The sequence below is a fragment of the Mixophyes fleayi genome, chromosome 7 (genome assembly GCF_038048845.1).
Source record: "Mixophyes fleayi isolate aMixFle1 chromosome 7, aMixFle1.hap1, whole genome shotgun sequence".
Classification (NCBI taxonomy): Eukaryota; Metazoa; Chordata; class Amphibia; order Anura; family Limnodynastidae; genus Mixophyes; species Mixophyes fleayi.
In genome coordinates this window covers 108,619,672-108,637,218 of record NC_134408.1, presented here as the reverse complement: position 1 = coordinate 108,637,218, position 17,547 = coordinate 108,619,672, and the positions used below count along the sequence as shown (strand labels likewise).

General features: G+C 36.8%; 1 protein-coding gene across 3 annotated transcripts in view; it reads left to right on the top strand.

Annotated features, from left to right (window-relative positions):
• The window catches only part of ERBB4 (erb-b2 receptor tyrosine kinase 4), a 634,946-nt gene that overhangs the window by 599,460 nt on the left and 17,939 nt on the right, over positions 1-17,547 (top strand). For all 3 annotated transcript variants that reach the window (XM_075180320.1, XM_075180321.1, XM_075180319.1), the window contains exons 21-25: positions 3,458-3,613; positions 4,599-4,674; positions 5,319-5,465; positions 11,826-11,923; positions 15,391-15,561. In XM_075180320.1, the coding sequence (XP_075036421.1) occupies positions 3,458-3,613; positions 4,599-4,674; positions 5,319-5,465; positions 11,826-11,923; positions 15,391-15,561 (648 nt within the window). The remainder of the gene's footprint in view (positions 1-3,457; positions 3,614-4,598; positions 4,675-5,318; positions 5,466-11,825; positions 11,924-15,390; positions 15,562-17,547) is intronic.

Below are 17,547 nucleotides of genomic sequence, written 5' to 3'. Positions count from 1 at the left end.
CAATGGCGCTGGATCTCCTGGGGAGGGAGGTACTTATGGAATCCAAAACCCACGAGATCCGACAATGCAACAATGATGTTTTGCCTCAATTCAGATCCGAGGACGAGCGAAAGTAACGAGCCGGCTCGCGAGCCTACTCAAATCCCCTAAGTTCGGGTGGACTCGGTTTTCAGAAAACCGAGCCTGAACACCTCTACTTCCTACAGTTATGTAAAGAGAACTAAAGAAATAGTAATTTAAGGTGCGATGGACTAGGGTCAAAGCACCTTATTGTATTCTCCTGGATGTCCTCAGTTGTGAGATCACTGGAATGTTGAGTGTGCTGATCTTGTGTGATTGTGTGAGAATAGGGCTACGTATAACAGGGACAGTGTCATAATGTGAGGAGGAGAATGGGGGCAGGCAGGAAGCAAGTCCTTATGAAGACGTATCATGGTAAACCTTCCAAAAAAATGGTTCAGAATTAATATTGTAAATGACCACATTACAATGAATTTCCAATTTAATTTAGTAGTTTTGCATGTTTTATTTTCCCACTTATCAATAAAGGTACAAAAATACCATGTTAAACAACCAATTTATCATAAAATTCCATGGTAATTTGGTAATTAACAAAGTTACATTGTAAATAGCAGAGCCATCTAATAGTTGCGTGTAAAATGCACCTCTTTATGAAACAAGTTCATACATGTAACTCGTTTAAAAGTCACACAACTTCCATGATAAACTCAGCCTGACAGCCCCTGGCAGATGACAGTTTATATTTCTACCACTGGGGTTATATCGGCAGCTCTTGGCCATCTATTAGTCAGGGCTTTGCGTTAACCTCATGTGACCCATGAATATAACAGATTGATATGCTGGATACATTTAGATAGATGCAGCTAGCACAGATATAACAGTAGTGACTGAGGGATGAAAGTCTCTAGTAAAGTGGGATGTTACTGTAACTAGATAATGTGTACACTTCAGGCTCTGTAATAGAACAAGTCTGGGATCTGCAGAGCTGAGAAATGCTTTGGGGAGAACAGAGACATGTATTGAGGTATTGTTGGCTTATCTGTCAAGACACCTGGATAGTTCATTAATAGCAAACAGCTCACAACAAAATGAATGTGCTCTGGATACCGACACAGAGCATGGATCTTGTCTAACAGTCTTAACATCCAAGTGTACAATATTAATAGGGAGAAGAGAAGAATTGGAGGCTTGCCATGGGAGACTGTGCCATTAATTTACTCTGTGCATTGAGGCTGTTTATGCTAAATGAACACTCACTGGCAGGAAGAGGACAATTACTTACTTACTTGGGTTTTACAGCTGCATACTTCTAAACATAGCAAACGGCCAAAGGGGGCACTTAGGATTATTGTAAACGGAGGTACAATTACCTGTGCTCCACCATATGGAGAAAATAAAAACACACACATATACACCTCAGAAAATGTAGGGACAAAAGTAACATGAAATACAGGTTGATATACACAGCTAAATAAAAAAATCACTATAATAATATACATATGAGATCTTATTAATTAAAAAGGAGAGTAAAGACACACTGATATCTAGGAGTACTATAGGACAGTCAGACAAAAGAGGGCAAGTTTAAAACTTGTACAAGGAGAACCAAATAGTCAGCAATCTGTTTCATAAGGCATTGAAAAATTGTCGTATTTGTAACTATCTGTCCTGTAGCAAACAATGGGGAGGACACTTATGGCAACTGGGTGCATAAAATAGCAACCAATCATTTTCTTGGTTGTGATGTCCTAGAGCATTGTTCTTGCACTGTCACCATTGTGCCTGATATGCTTGGTTCTTTTGTTCCAGTATGACCAATGGGTACAAACCTAAAATGACAAACATCGGTACTGGCTAGCAAGACCTCTTATCTATCCAAATTAAGGATCAAGGAATGCAATTAATTTTCTTTATTTGTTAAAACAAAAAATATATGCAGAGCCATTATAAGAGTGCAGCATAAAAGCATTGGCAAAGCAATGGTATCTTTGCAGCCACTTGCTTGCTGATTGCTTGTGTGTGGAAATAAACACACACAACCACAATTGCATAATTTGAATGCAATGGGGCTGAGTTATTAAGGAGAGAAAAACCAAAAAAAAGGAGTAACTTTGCACCTTGGCAAAACCAAGTTGCATTGAAAGGGGCGGTATGAGTGGGGGACAGATTTATTTTTGGGGCAGGGCATGTCCTAGATCAACTATACATTTCAGTGTAAAAATAAAATTATCATTTATTTGTGTGCTACATGAAAAACAGCCAGTGGTTTTCTTCTGAGCAAAATAATAAACTAATTTGCACCCCTTGCATTGTAACATGGTTTGTCCAGGAGCAAATTTACTACTTTTTGTGCCTTGCTCTCCTTAATGACTCAAACCCAATGTCATCAATGGTGGGCTATACTCAATGAATGACTATGATATTTTAAGTGCCATGAGACAGATGAAGAGGACATACCTGGTTCCTCAAAATGCATAGTATTGGTAGTACTCGATACTTAGTTAGCCGGTCAATGGTTATTGCCTAGATGTGTTGGACAGCAGCCTAAAATGCTCATCTATGTTTTTTGAAGTCATTTAGATGTGAGTGATATTCTATTTTTAAACTATTTATTTATTATTGAAGAAGTTCAAACAATTACAGATGAAATACATCAAAGAAACAGATGAAATATCATTAATTAACAAAGGTACAGGAGAATCAGAGTGAAAATATTGGATAAAAAAATATATCAGAGTGAAGATGTGCAATCATTTCTGTTTCTGTTACAACATGATTATTATAAAAAAAAAAGATATATTATAATATTATTATATTATATAATACTGTTCCTAAACTATCCAGATTATAAACTGTTATGTCAAGGACAATTGAGATCATTTTGCCAAGTCTATTGTATTCAATTCTAAACATTGAAGGTTATGGGTTACAACAAGGGCAATATAGTAAGTCCAGTAAATTTGTGTGCTGTATCTTGTTTTGCCGGGGTACCAGATTGGAGAAAGATCAAATATAGATCATACATAGATCAGAGGGTCCTACAAAAATATTCTGCTTTCATACCAAATGGTCTGATGAAAGCACCCCCAAATTTGTTCCTTTAAAGAAGTTGATAACCGTTTAACGAAGCTGTCCCAAGATTCAAAACATTTTTGGGTATGCACTTCTATTTGAAAGGGAGGCTTCCAGCCAATCTCTCCTCTATATGAAAAACATTGTATTCTTAAATAATTTGAGTGTGCGAGGAGAACTCTGGAACTATTTTATGCTTAAGTTGTTTAAGCAAAACTTTTTTTTTGTATAACTCTCTTGCCATCAGCATTGTATGTAAATGAGGTGCTTGGAACATATTCTACAGCCTCACTTCGGTGCTACCCATGTAGAGTAGCTGCACCCTGATGTCTGAACAACTCCCTTATATTTCCTTGCATGGCAGGGTATGATGTACCTGGAGGAACGCCGCTTGGTTCACAGAGATCTTGCAGCCCGGAATGTGTTGGTAAAGTCTCCCAACCATGTGAAGATCACAGATTTTGGATTGGCACGTCTACTAGAAGGAGATGAAAAGGAATACAATGCCGATGGGGGCAAAGTAAGCAGTTATCAATAGCTCCCTTTTTCATGGTCTTAGCTTATACTCATAGTGTGCAGTCTACTCCTTTTTTTTTTCATAGTACACATTGAAAATAACACATACATTCAGTACAATAATTGTGAGAATACCATTTATTAATAAATTAAGACAATTTAAAAAATATATGTTAAATAGGTCATATATAGTGAGATATCATTGTAACATCTCACTTTATACTGACCAGGAGCTGTAACTATCTCATCTCTCAATGGGCGACACTGTGATATGTAGTCAGAGAAAACAATCCTCTGTTAATGAAAATACTTTTGGCCGATTGACTGAAAAAATGAAACACAATTTCATGAGATCTGTATGGTTTGAAAGGAAACCTAGGAAAAAATAAGTCAGAAGCATTAAACCCTGAACTAATGAACAGGGAACGCATTCCTATAACTATCATAACAAAATTTGAAACACCGGAGGCTATTCACAAAGCGCACCCACTGCTATTCCCCGAAGGTCCTCCCAGTGTGCGTCAACTTGCACGGCTCCTATCCGCTCTCCAGAGCTGCCTCCACACTTTAAAGGACACCTTGTTTTCAAAGAGGCTGTAAAATATCCAGATGTAAACTGTGCAAAAGTCCTACCTTCATTTAGCTTTTTCCTGTTAATTAAATAAATCTTTCCCTATAATATTGATTAGTTTATCCCCATTTATGGCTTAAATTATTTAGAGTAGGGTGCATAGATTTTGACGATTCCATAAAAGTGACCCCCACTGACCCCAGCTCCAGTCCTGATTACAAAGGTAGAAAAAAAAATGCAGGCGTCATGCAACCTCTCGACCAGCCCCAGCACCAGCCCTAGGCAAAATAGCTTGGGTTCCACTATATCACATAGACCATGAGCAAGGAGCTTGTTTCACAATGGTGTGTTGATTACTGTATCTAGAAAGTAATGTTTGCATAGAATTACTATAACCTTATTTTTTTTCTATATTCAGATGCCAGTTAAGTGGATGGCCTTGGAATGCATTCACTACAGGAAGTTCACCCATCAGAGCGATGTCTGGAGTTATGGCAAGTGTTCTGTTCACTATCTTGTCTTCATGGCACATGACTGGTCATCTCGGCTGGGCAGCACAACGTGGAGTAGAACATAGTGTTAATTTCATGATGGAGAAGTAGATTTAAAATTAAAGAGGGACTTTCTATAGGTGCAAGTACTTGCATAGATGGAGGACTTTACAGTAGTAAAAATGGTTCAGCAGAGGTTAGAGTGTCTATCCTGACAGCACAGCGACCGGACCATGGCTTCGGTTCCAACAAACGCACCATCTGTGTGCACTTGTATATTCCCTTCATCTTTGTGTGGGTTTCCTTTGGGTGCTCCTGTTTCCTCCCACAGTCCAAAAAATATACTGGTAGGTTAACTGACTCTGGGCTGTAAACTCCACTGGGACAGGGACTGATGTAAACAATTACGCATTATCTGTAAAGCACTGCATTATATATCTAAGCTATATATATTAAGGTTACTAATAATATCCTGGTCTATGAGAAGCTTTATCCTCTAACTGGGAATTGAGAGTTAAAGGAGCCCATGAATACTAGTTTATCGATTGTAAATATATTTGTTATTAATGGTGAGCAGTAAGTTCTTGTAGAAACTCTAGTAATGAGATTATCTTAGTATGCCCTGTAATAGATTGTATGTCTTCTAGGAGTAACTATATGGGAGTTGATGACTTTTGGTGGGAAGCCTTATGACGGAATTCCAACACGGGAAATCCCTGATCTCCTGGAGAAAGGAGAAAGACTTCCTCAGCCTCCTGTCTGCACCATTGACGTCTATATGGTTATGGTCAAGTGTAAGTTATAACAAGTCTAATGTCAGGAGCAAGTACTTAGATATAGTATTTTACATATATCATGTCAGTAGCACAGACACTATAAAGAGCTATATTGTATTTGATTTGTTATGTATTATATATAGTATAAGTTAGTGCACCCACTCTTCTCCATTCACTAAGGTGCCTGAAAAAGCAACTTTAATGCTTAATAAAGAAGAAAGACATATTTCCACCGCCATGCTAAAATCGTTTGGATTTTAAAATACATAGGACAAGAATCTGGGAGAAATATAAACAACTTTGAGTGTGTTTACTAGTGTTTCTCTCACATATACCCACTCCTATTTTATCCTACAGTCACATAGGAGAGCCCGGTTTACCGGTACTCCGTACAGTAATTATAAAAGATACATCATATCTCTGTATAATGACTTTATTAATAAGCGCCAGCTATTATTGACTTTTTTCATCTTTCTTTTTTTCTGAACTTTCTGGGTAACTGGTTTCTGGATAACGCATCTTATACATGTATTAGCTACTAAAGCAGTGTTATTGATTAGAAGCACATGCTTGCTCTCATTTTTTTATTAATGTGTAATCTTTTTTACTGGCGTCTGTGTTATTAGTGCTCAGTCTGTGATTTCAATTTGCGTGGGAAAAAATAGGTGTTAACGAACCTCACTTCCTACTCCTCCATCATATTATTTGACAGCTAATTCAGAGAATAAGGACGAAAGACATGTCGTTGTAATATGGAATTAAATATGTCAATACATTCCAATGATATCAGAGAGGGCTAGACAGTTTTTTAAATGGAAAATGTTGCCTTAGTTTTGCCATTTTGCAGCCATTCATGAGATTGCAGTCATTTTTTTCATGACAATCCTGTGGCATCATTGAGGTTTGCGGTACAGAAGTACATCTATGATGTCATTTCAAAGTTTGTGGCTATAGCCAATGTATTGTATGGTGAAATGCCTCATGCCTCAGATACGTAAGCTTTTTCCTAGTAAATGGCATTATTGTTGAATATTGGCACAACTCAGAAAATGGCTGCCTCCTTGGTGTCTTGAAGATAGTTACTGTTTAAGTGACAATTGCCATTAAAAAATGTTTTGTTTTGTTTTTTTTTTATTTTAACATGAATAATTTTTATTAAACTTTAAAAAATAAAGAGTTAGTGAATATAAAAAAAAAAGGGAAATAAGGGAAGGGTAAATAGTAGTAGAGATATTCACTGACCTCCGTGTTCTGGTTTTGCTTTTGGTTTTGAATCTGGATTAACTTCGTGTTTTGGTTTTGGTTTTGGCAGAACCGCCCTTGCGTGTTTTGGTTTTGGTTTTGGCAGAACCGCCCTTGCGTGTTTTGGTTTTGGATCCTGATTTATTTCTAAAATCCCTATTTTTTTTTTGCTAAAATCACATATTCTTGCTTTTGCAGTCAATTTTGACCACCTCACAGGTCACAATATTATTTTCATACACTTTCAAACAAAGACTGCAGCGACCTGGCTGGATGCTAAGCGACAGAGCAATGACTCAAACACATAGCAGTTCCTAGCACATCTATTGAAACATTGCCACACAGCAGTGGCAGTAAAGAAAAGTGGTGCAATTAGCAATGGAGCTCTCCTCTTTGTGTTTTACCTATGTAATACAGTACAATGTGACTGCAGATTTAGAAGGCCAAGCCTGCCAGACCTATTATTTCTATTTCAGCAATGACAATTAGCAATTGAGCTCTCCTGAATGTCACTGGAGACTTAGAAGAACACTGCTACCACTCCTCTTTCTATTCTACCTATGACTCTGCCCAACTGCACTAGAAACTGGCAAGAACGGTGCTACCCCTTTTGTGTCCCTCTGTGAAATGGCCCTGGATCACCGTGGAGGGGGTACTTATAGAATTCAAAGCTCGCAAGATCTGACGACGTAACAATGACGTATTGCCTTGCTTTCAATTCCAAGGGTGCGCGAAAGTACCAAGTTGGCTCGGTACTCGGATCTGCTAAGTTTGGGTGTGTTGGGTTCTCTGGGAACCAAGCCTGAGCATCTCTAAACAGTAGGGAGCAGACATAACAATGTATATCTAACCACAGAGCATTCACATATCTACAATGCCCCGAAGGGGGGTAGAGGTAACCATTGTACTAAGAGCTCAGATAGAAGCTAGAGATGGGTCATTCGGATCAAAAGTAGGTGGTCCAAGTATTTCTGGGTGGCGAATGATTATGGAACCTTTGCCATCAGTTACAAATACGTGCCACGGCATCCACTTAACGATAGGAGAGGATGGGGTAGGAGAGGATGGCTGTTTCTAAAATTGAGCTATAACCGCTCTAGCAGCTACTAAAATATGTCCCCAGACATATCGGTAAATGTGTGGGCAGTTGTTCTGTGTATAAAAGAAAGAGGGCGATGAGTAGAGTTGGAGTCAATGATACGGTGGTGACTGTCCGAGCCAGGTCAAAAACTTCCTGCCACATTGGTTGAAGTACGGGGCACGACCAGAATACGTGTTTGGGGAGACAAATCAAGTCTGCAAGTGGGCAAACCTTATAGAGAGCCCATTCCATATCTACCCAGGGCTTTTGGAGGGCCGGGAGAGACCGGTCTCTTAGATGAGAGAGGATGCAGACTTCTTGGTATCTTGTCAGATTAGATAAACCCAAGCCCCCAAGTTTTTTTTGACAGAGTCATGCGGGCACAGAACAACCTAGATGGACGGCCTCTCCAGATGTAACGGAGCAGCAATTTTTTTTATTTCAAATATTATCCACTAACTTTCTATTCTGTGAATCATCGAGTGCTAACAAAGCAGCATCTGTCAAGTGGTTATATTATTTTTTTGGCAAATTAATTGGTTTAAACAACATCCTCTGCAGTTATATTTACCCACAATGCTTCTGAGTCAGGCTAATATTCATGGAAGCCTGATTCTGGCCATCACATTACAGAGTCAACTTGTCAGTCAGTAATGGTAGTTTGGTAAATACTGGGAATATATTTTTTGCAATGTTCCTATTTTTATTTTATAGAACTTGATGCAATATAAATGGGGATTTGGCATCATCAGTACTTTGTGACTATGATCACCAGTTGACTATCCACTGTTTCACTTTGTACACCCTGTTTAGTAGTGTTCTCTAACTTCTTCCAGCTTGTATTCTAAATGGCAGCATGCGAGGGTTTTGGGACACCAATAAATTGTATTTGACATCTGACACTCAGGGGATCATTTATAGTGTTGAAAGTGGCATAGTGTATCATTAAACATCTGAATTGTGTGTATAGGTTTGGGATCTATTATCCAGAATGCTTGGGATATAGGGCATTCCAGATAACACTTTCTTTCATAATTTGGAAGCATATGTCTAAAGCATAATGAATTATTTCAACAATTAAGCTTGCCTCCCTACTATGTTCCTGGCATTCCCTGCCTCATTAATTGTTTACCAGTGCTGCTTACAGTAGCTGTAAGAGGAGACACTTTATGATTGTCACTATGTATATGACATAGCAGTGGCCAGTAGAAATGTATTATTTTCTAGCTAACGGATTCCAGGATAAAAGATTCATAGCTATATTTAATTAGCACATTGATAGAAGACAAAAGCCAACTGTACTCTAAACAACATGATCAGTTTGGTACACCAATCTTTACCAGCTTAACAGTCCTTAGAAACCAAGAATATATGTATTTATTCTTAGTAGTGCATTTAATAGAGACACAAATGCATCAAACTTTAACACAAATTAACTAATTGTGCCTCACTTGTTATATATTGTAGCCCAACATAGTACATGGTGCATTTCCAATTATTAGCCCTGCCTGGCCACTTACTGCCTTCATGATACAGTGGTGCAGTAATCCAATATAAACATTCACTTTGGAGATAATGCGTATGTATCCCACATTGTAATTAGAGAACAGCGAGTCACTTATTTCATGAAGTGTGTCTCTCCAGTCCATTCTTCTCATTACTAGCAACATCTCCCTAGAGCTTCTGGCTTCATTTAAGTGCGATTAGCCGCCCCCTCCCCGAGAGACGTCCCTTTTCCCTATCTGGTTTATCCTGAAAGGCCACTGCATAACAGCACCACAAACCTGTGAAGATGAATGAGCCTGTTATTAATAGGAGACTTTGGGCCCATTGTGTGTTCATGACGAGAATACAGAGTCTAGCGATGCCCCTGCTGACTCAAGCAGATCCCTTTCAGCATATTTATTTACTTCTACAGAAAACAATTGCAACAACAAAATAGTGTTTTATATTTATTGGAAGCAAAGTGCTTTATTTGTCTAACCGACTGAAATATAAAATTACATTGGTTGTTTTACAGAAATATAGTATATTGTTAATTAGTATGATCCTGAGCAATATTGAGAGCTAATTCTTATATCAAGATAGCACAGGAGTTTCCTTTTAAAATGTTTGGTATTATGCAGAGGCAAATTAGGCTGTACAGTATGTCAGCATTATTAAATACTATTATTTTGCATGTGTATGATATATGTATATGATATCCTTGATATTAGATGCAAAAATCCAAACCGGAAACATGCACACTCTGAAGTGTGTTTCCATTTATTGGATTTAAGGTTCTACTAACCTCATTGTTAGTGAATGTCCAAAATGAATAATTGTGCGCTCCATTTGCTCATGTTCCTCCATCTAACACCTCTCCATCTTTTGTAGAGGAAAATAGGGTGTTAATAAAAGTCAAGTCACAAAACAAATGAGAATTAAAATGATAAAAAAAAAAATCACCATAAAGGCATTGTGTTCGCCCCTCTGAAGAGTGCCCTGGGCTCGCTGTATGATAAATAAAGCTTTACAAGCCAGTGGCTCTAAGAATGGTGCAATTACTATATTCACCTTCTTTTTATTATTCTAACATTTATTTTCTTTTCTTATTTTGTAGTACTTTGACTAGAGTAGAAAAACTGGGGTGTCCTTGCCAAAAGATATCCAGCTTAATTTGTATAATATGGTCAACCCACCTGACAATATAGCAGTGCAGATTAACCTATAGATAAAAAAAAATAATGAACACAATATTACTCTCTACTTAATACCAAAATGCACAGCTATAAGTAGGCAGGCTGTGTGCACAACAGTTAAATCCCTGTGAGCTACAGTGCAAATACTTTGAAATGCTTAGTACTTTATCTTTTCAGTGTAAGCACAGAAAGGACACGCACCAGTAAACAGGGGGCTTGGGAGAAAGGGAAAGAGGGAGGCAGGGACATGATATATATGGTTTTCTGTAATGCTTTGTTCTGAAGAGAGACACGTATTTCACCTTGGCACACATAACTAACTTCTCCTCTGCCAGAAGGCCTAGAAAAACATTGCAAAATGACTTTACCCTGTTCTTGATATCCTAGTGGTGCTGTCACTTTTTACATTTTTACCTGGGTTGTTTCCTCTTTTGCTGCCATATGAGATGGCAACATATTCCTCTACAATGCCTTACAGTCCCTGATAGCACTAATATACCTGGCATGTGCATTATAGTGCATTGTGTTTGCATTTGTGGCATGCTTATTTGTGCAATTGTTGTGTGTCAGTGTATATTGCTGCATTTGCTACAGAAATCCAAAAAGCACAATATGTCTATTTAATTGTTTGTGAAATATGAGACATAATAATATATTCCTGAATGCAGAGAAAAGAAAGCTACAGTCAATCACAAGACAAGCTTATAGATGAAATATAACATTACATACATTATATAACTTTCAGCAACTAGCAAATTTACTCACAGTCTGTCCAGCCAGATAGCACCTGTTCTGTACATGTTCAAAATATTAACCAAACTACCAAAACTCTATTTTTATTGTATTTTCTTTCCAAACAAATATAATATTTTATACGATAATACACAATAAGTGTTAATCTTTCACTATATTCACTATCTTTCAAGGATGCAACATTTTATTTGCACACAATATGTACTAGCCCAACCAAAATGATTATGTATAGAGACTGGCATGTATAGTATTTAAAGTTGTTTTACAATTCAATTTCCTTAACCTATTGCTATTAGCTGAAGACCCTCTGTCGCTTCAATCTTGCCACCCTCAGCTAGAGAGCTGTCATATGATGAAGGGAACTGGAGTAATGTTCCTCTCGACATCAAAGTGTACCATAACAGGGTCATTCTTCTCTAGCAGAGCACTGTTTAATGTGTTTATTTCTACTGAGCAAATCATAGCTTGATTTTGCAATTGTTTATGTGTAAAATAAAGGAGGTATTTGGGACCAGTTATAGTTCGTATTCACATCTATGAACATTTGACTTCAGCTCATGTATACTGCCTTTATGCAGAGAAATAATGACATTATTACACTTCTTCTCCTCCTTCTCCAAGGTTGGATGATCGATGCTGACAGTCGCCCCAAATTTAAAGAACTGGCTGCAGAATTCTCCAGGATGGCAAGAGACCCCCAGAGATACCTTGTCATACAGGTACATCATACTATATACACTCCTCGAGCTGAACAACAGGGGGACTGGCAACATGACAGTATGTATGAAGGACCATAACTAGGGCTGAGCAAGAGGGGGAACTGCCCAGGGCACTAATCTGAAGAGCGGTGCAGAGAAATTAATATTTTAGGTTTATTTGGTTAGACTTAACATATTACATATTACTATGTCATTAAAAAAAGCTGAATAATATGTAGGACATGACTCACAATGCTGTTTAGGTGCATTGTTTAGTTTACTTTAATATTGTGCAGGTTCTCCCCTCAAAAACTATTCCAAATAATTATAGTAGAACTAATGTTGCAGCTAAGGAAAATAAGAGGCCACACAGAAACTTTGTTACAATGGAAGTGTTGGATCATGCCAGGATTTATGTTAGTTTTTTACCATCCTGTGGTAAAAAAGCACAATACATATAATTCAGCTTCATGTGCTAGCACAGAACCCAAGTAGGATCTGCAGGCGAATGAATGTGCAAATGACTTGCAATACCTATCAGACAGTTTAATTTATATCCTTCTGTTGCTATAATCCAGGTCCATTGTACCTATTCTAAGACGTTTGTGTCTGTTCTCCCATTGTAGTCACCGTGGTTTTACCAGGAACTAGAATGTCTCCATTGTCCTCGGAGATCCTTAGTTACTGTAATTGTGCGCTGGGGAAGATAATGTGACACTGTGATATCATAATGGATTGCAGTGTCACACTCTTAGTATTAGAGATGAAAAACATAATTACTAAAGCACCCCAGCCTAATGCAGGTGACTTTGTGCTTAAAGGGGCACATGGAACAAAGGCCTTGTGGGGAGCCCAGAAATGTAATTGACTTCCTCAGATAAACGTGATTAAAAGATTCATTTCTGTGAACTCCTGGATTATGCAATTGTTTTTTTTGTATTAAATATCCTGAGAAAGAAAGTGAAAAAGTTGGGGTTGCTTCTGTGTAGGGCATGAAAACATACTCTAGCCTGTGTTTATATGTGTATCTCCATGTAAAGTAACACCATTTGAATTCTGTAGAATCCATGTTTGGAAGGATATATTTTTTTCTAAAAAGAGGAGAAAGGTTTGCCTAAAAATATCAGATTGCAGAGTGAATTCAGAGGTCATTCCTAAAGCTTAGTAAAATGAATCCCCAGCACCATTAGCTATTTAACCACCACACATTATTTTCCAGGCAGGGTGTAGTGTAAGCACATATTAAGATGGATTAATGTGGGCTAGGAAATAATTGCAAATCTTGCCACGATTGTTTGCAATTAAAACAAAAAACTATATGGAATTGAGTTTTTACAGCAGATAGACCCATTCTCTACAGTGGGCTGTATTTACACATAAATAAGATTATATAACTTATTGATGAAAGATTTCCTGTAAACCACAAAGGATCTGTGGAGGCTGAGCAGGGCTGCTAAAATCATTTTCTCTGTGCTGTGCAAAGTTTGAAGGTGAAACTGCTCAGCTGCCTCTTTTTATATTTATGTCAGAACGTAACAGTCCCAAAAATTCACAGAAAGAATCACCAGACCCTGGCAAACGTTGTCCAGAAATTGATTCTGTTAGAGAGGGAGACAGAGAAAAAAGCAGAAATAAAGCAGAAGAGAAGCAGTAATGTTGATAGTCATTTGATGCATAGCTTTTCTGATTCAGTCAATATGTCCCTGGAATAAATCAAATTATGCAGTGTTGTAGGACTATCTTCCTGGGGCTACTTAATCCTGCTCCGTGGTGCATTCTGATGGACTTGTGTAACCTTTTTATTTGTGTTGAGCTGAAAGCTTATATTTATAGGAATAATATTGTATTTATTAGCCCTGTGTTTAGTACAGAAAGATAGAGTTATAGTAGAGTTCTGATGATAGATAGATAGATAGATAGATAGATAGATAGATAGATAGATAGATAGATAGATAGATATGAGATAGATAGATATTAGATAAATATGAGATAGACAGATATGAGATAGATAGATATTAGATAGATAGATGGATATATAGATAGATAGATAGATAGATAGATAAATATGATATAGATAGATAGATATTAGATAAATATGAGATAGACAGATATTAGATAGATAGATATGAGATAGAGAGATATTAGATAGATATGAGATAGATAGATATATAGATAGACAGATATGAGATAAATAGATAGATATGAAATAGATAGATAGATAGACAGATAGATAGATGTGATATAGATAGATAGATAGATAGATAGATAGATAGATAGATAGATATGAGATAGATAGATTGATAGATATGAGATACCTAGATAGATAGATAGATAGATAGATAGATAGATAGAATGATAGATATATGTGATATCGATAGATAGATATAAGATAGATTGATAGATAAATATGAGATAGATAGACAGATATGAGATAGATAGATAGATAGATAGATAGATAGATAGATAGATAGATAGATAGATATGGGATAGATAGATATGAGATAGAGAGATATTAGATAGATATGCGATAGATAGACAGATATGAGATAAATAGATAGATATGAGATAGATATGAAATAGATAGATAGACAGATAGATAGATTGATAGATCGATAGATAGATAGATAGATAGAGATAGATAGATAGATAGATAGATAGATAGATAGATAGAAGATCTGCAAATATATTCATTCCATGTTTTTTCCAAGCAGAGATTTTGTCAGTTGTGAGCAAATAGTGGATTGTTCCATATTAAGGTTAAAAGGCTATGAATGTATTTTAGGGAAAATTGGCCTTTCAGTTGGTCCCAGAGTTTTTATGAATCTTGTGTTGTTGTGCAAAGTGAAAGATGTTGGGGTATTGTTTACTTTTTAACAGTAATAGATCAGAAATGGGAAGATAATTTGATACAGAGGATTCTAGGAAACACCAAATTAGATGTCCATGATAAATTGTAGATTTCCAGTATTTGCTTTAACTGTGCTAGCCAATAGTAGTGCAGTAGCATTCCCTGTCTTCCTTGATCCTTGTGTCCGTACATAAATTTAGAAATCCAGGAGCAATTGTTCTTTCAGATAAAGGGATAACTTGTTATTTTGGAGTAATAGGAGGTATTTCTATTGGGATGTGCAAGACTGTAAACATTTTTGGCATTAGAGTAATTTAACTGTGTGTATGTATACTAGCAAGGGAATTTGGTTGTTATCACATAATGAAGTTCAGGCCTTTAATTATGACTATAGTTTTGGGTAACTTACCTGGTATTACGCTGAAGTATCCCCAGATATGTTTACATACTTAATGTATTTTTCTTCCCACATGTATTTGAATGTAGTTAAAGGGAAACATTTATTGGTAACATTTCCTTATTATCTCATTCAGCTGAAATCAATGTAACATTTTAATTTAGTTTAATAACAAAACTTATGATCTCCATAGATAGATAGATAAATAGTCATAATAAATCTGAGATCTTTTTTGTCCTTCAGGGTGATGATCGGATGAAGCTCCCCAGTCCCAATCACAGCAAGTTCTTCCAAAACCTCCTTGATGACGAAGACCTGGAAGATATGATAGATGCAGAGGAGTATCTGGTCCCCCAGGCCTTCAACATCCCACCTCCAATCTATACCTCTAGGACAAGAATCGACTCTAATAGAGTAAGTGATAGTTCTGTAAAACGTGTGGGAAACATTGTACATTACAGATTAAGCCACAGATTATATAAAATCATGCACTTCAACATAGTGACATAAGGAAACATAATTTTACCTATACTGTTCCTATTATTGTTGACATTACAAAAACCCTAAAAGCTTTCAAATCCAAATAACCATAGAAGGAAATACAAACATGATATATTAAAAATGAAATATGTAGCTTGCAGGAAATCCAGATTACATTCCCACTAGAAAACAGTAGACAGCTAAAGAGTAGTTAGAAAGTTAGTACTTGCACTGTCCTGCATTAGAGCTGTCCGAGGTGCTGAAAGTGTCTTTTCATTGTAAACTGGTTAATGATTTGTTTGCACACACAGCAATCAATATCAGTGGTTATATTTGATACATATATGATGTATATAATTATCCCAGCAGTCCCTTAATAAATATTTTTGGTTTTTACTTTTTTTTTTGTCCTATATAGGAATCTTAAAGAAGTGAAACCATATAAACTGCAATTAATCAATACATTTTAAGAAATATCTCTCTGTGGTATAGTAATGGTTTAGGATAGTCAGATAGGGCCTGATTCACTAAGGAAAGTAAGGCAAAAAATGAGTATGTTTTCTCCTGGACAAAACCATGTTATAGTGCAAGGGGTGCAAATTAATTTATTATTTTGTACATAAATTAAATACTGTCTGTTTTTTCATGTAGCGCACAAATACTTGATAACTGTATTTGTACACTAAAATTTAAAATTGTTCTAGGACATGCCCTACCCTAACTATAAATGTGTCCTCACATTTTAAATTTACATCCCTTCCAATAGAACATGTTTTTGTCAAGGTGCACAGTTAACTCATTTTTTTTGCTTTCCTTTCCTTAATGAATCAGACCCATAATGTATAACTAAAGGATGAGTAACTGTAGGCCCATGTACATGCTTTAGAGTTTAGAGTACTGTGATGCATTGACAATAATACAATCAGTCATCATTTTCCACAATACAATGATACATGTTACTTGCTCTAGATATTTTTTCCATAATAAGGATCATAATTAGTGTCAGATATAATGTTTTCTGAAAGTCTATTTTGAATGCTATAGATAAGTTAAATATGATAATACATTGCTGGAATACAACAGCTAAGAAAGAGTTAAATAATCAGTACACTTTTTGAACAGTTTTGAAAAGAAAAGCTATTGAAAGCTATTGGCACCCATTATGTGTATAACTGATGCCTTGAGATGCTGCTTGGCATGTGTGTAATCTCAGCACAGCTGGGGATTGGGATGGGTGATGGGTTCTGTGCTTCTAAGGCTTCCTGCCTGGTCAGGCTGGATCCACACTCCTATTCCTCATCAGCTTAATTCAGAGCTCAAAAAAAAAAAAAGACTAGACAAGGAGCTCAATTACAGATGGCAGCTCCGTGAAGCATTTGAGCAGGAAAGAAAAAGAAATTATCATCAGCTTGCTATTCAGCATCAGAAAAGTGAAAGAATTTCTAGTTTTTAGTGTGTCGCATTAACGGCATGAACTAGAAGGAACCCCCTTCTTTTTAACCTCAATAATACTCTTTGAGAAACACAGAATGTGCCTTGATTGCAGCTTTGTGGATGAAGAGCTGATGTGACAGAACCTACCCGTCAGCTTCTCATCCGTCCTTTTCTCTTCCGCGCTACCCCTCTTTCAGACTGTTTATTCTCCTTTCTGTATTTGTGACACTTTTCCAATGTATTTGTGAGGTCAGATTTTGTGACAGGAGATTGCACAGCTGCCAAATTTGATGTATTTCAGACCGTAACTGATCTTCCTTTCATTGTACATTGAGCTGGAACATGATTCATACACAAAGACATTTCAACAAAAACACTAGTCCATCATTTTTGGGAGATGTGGGGGGGAGGGTGTCACCTTGGGCTGCATACTGTCATTCAATTTGAACCATAGATTAAATCAGAACAATTCACATTACATTGATA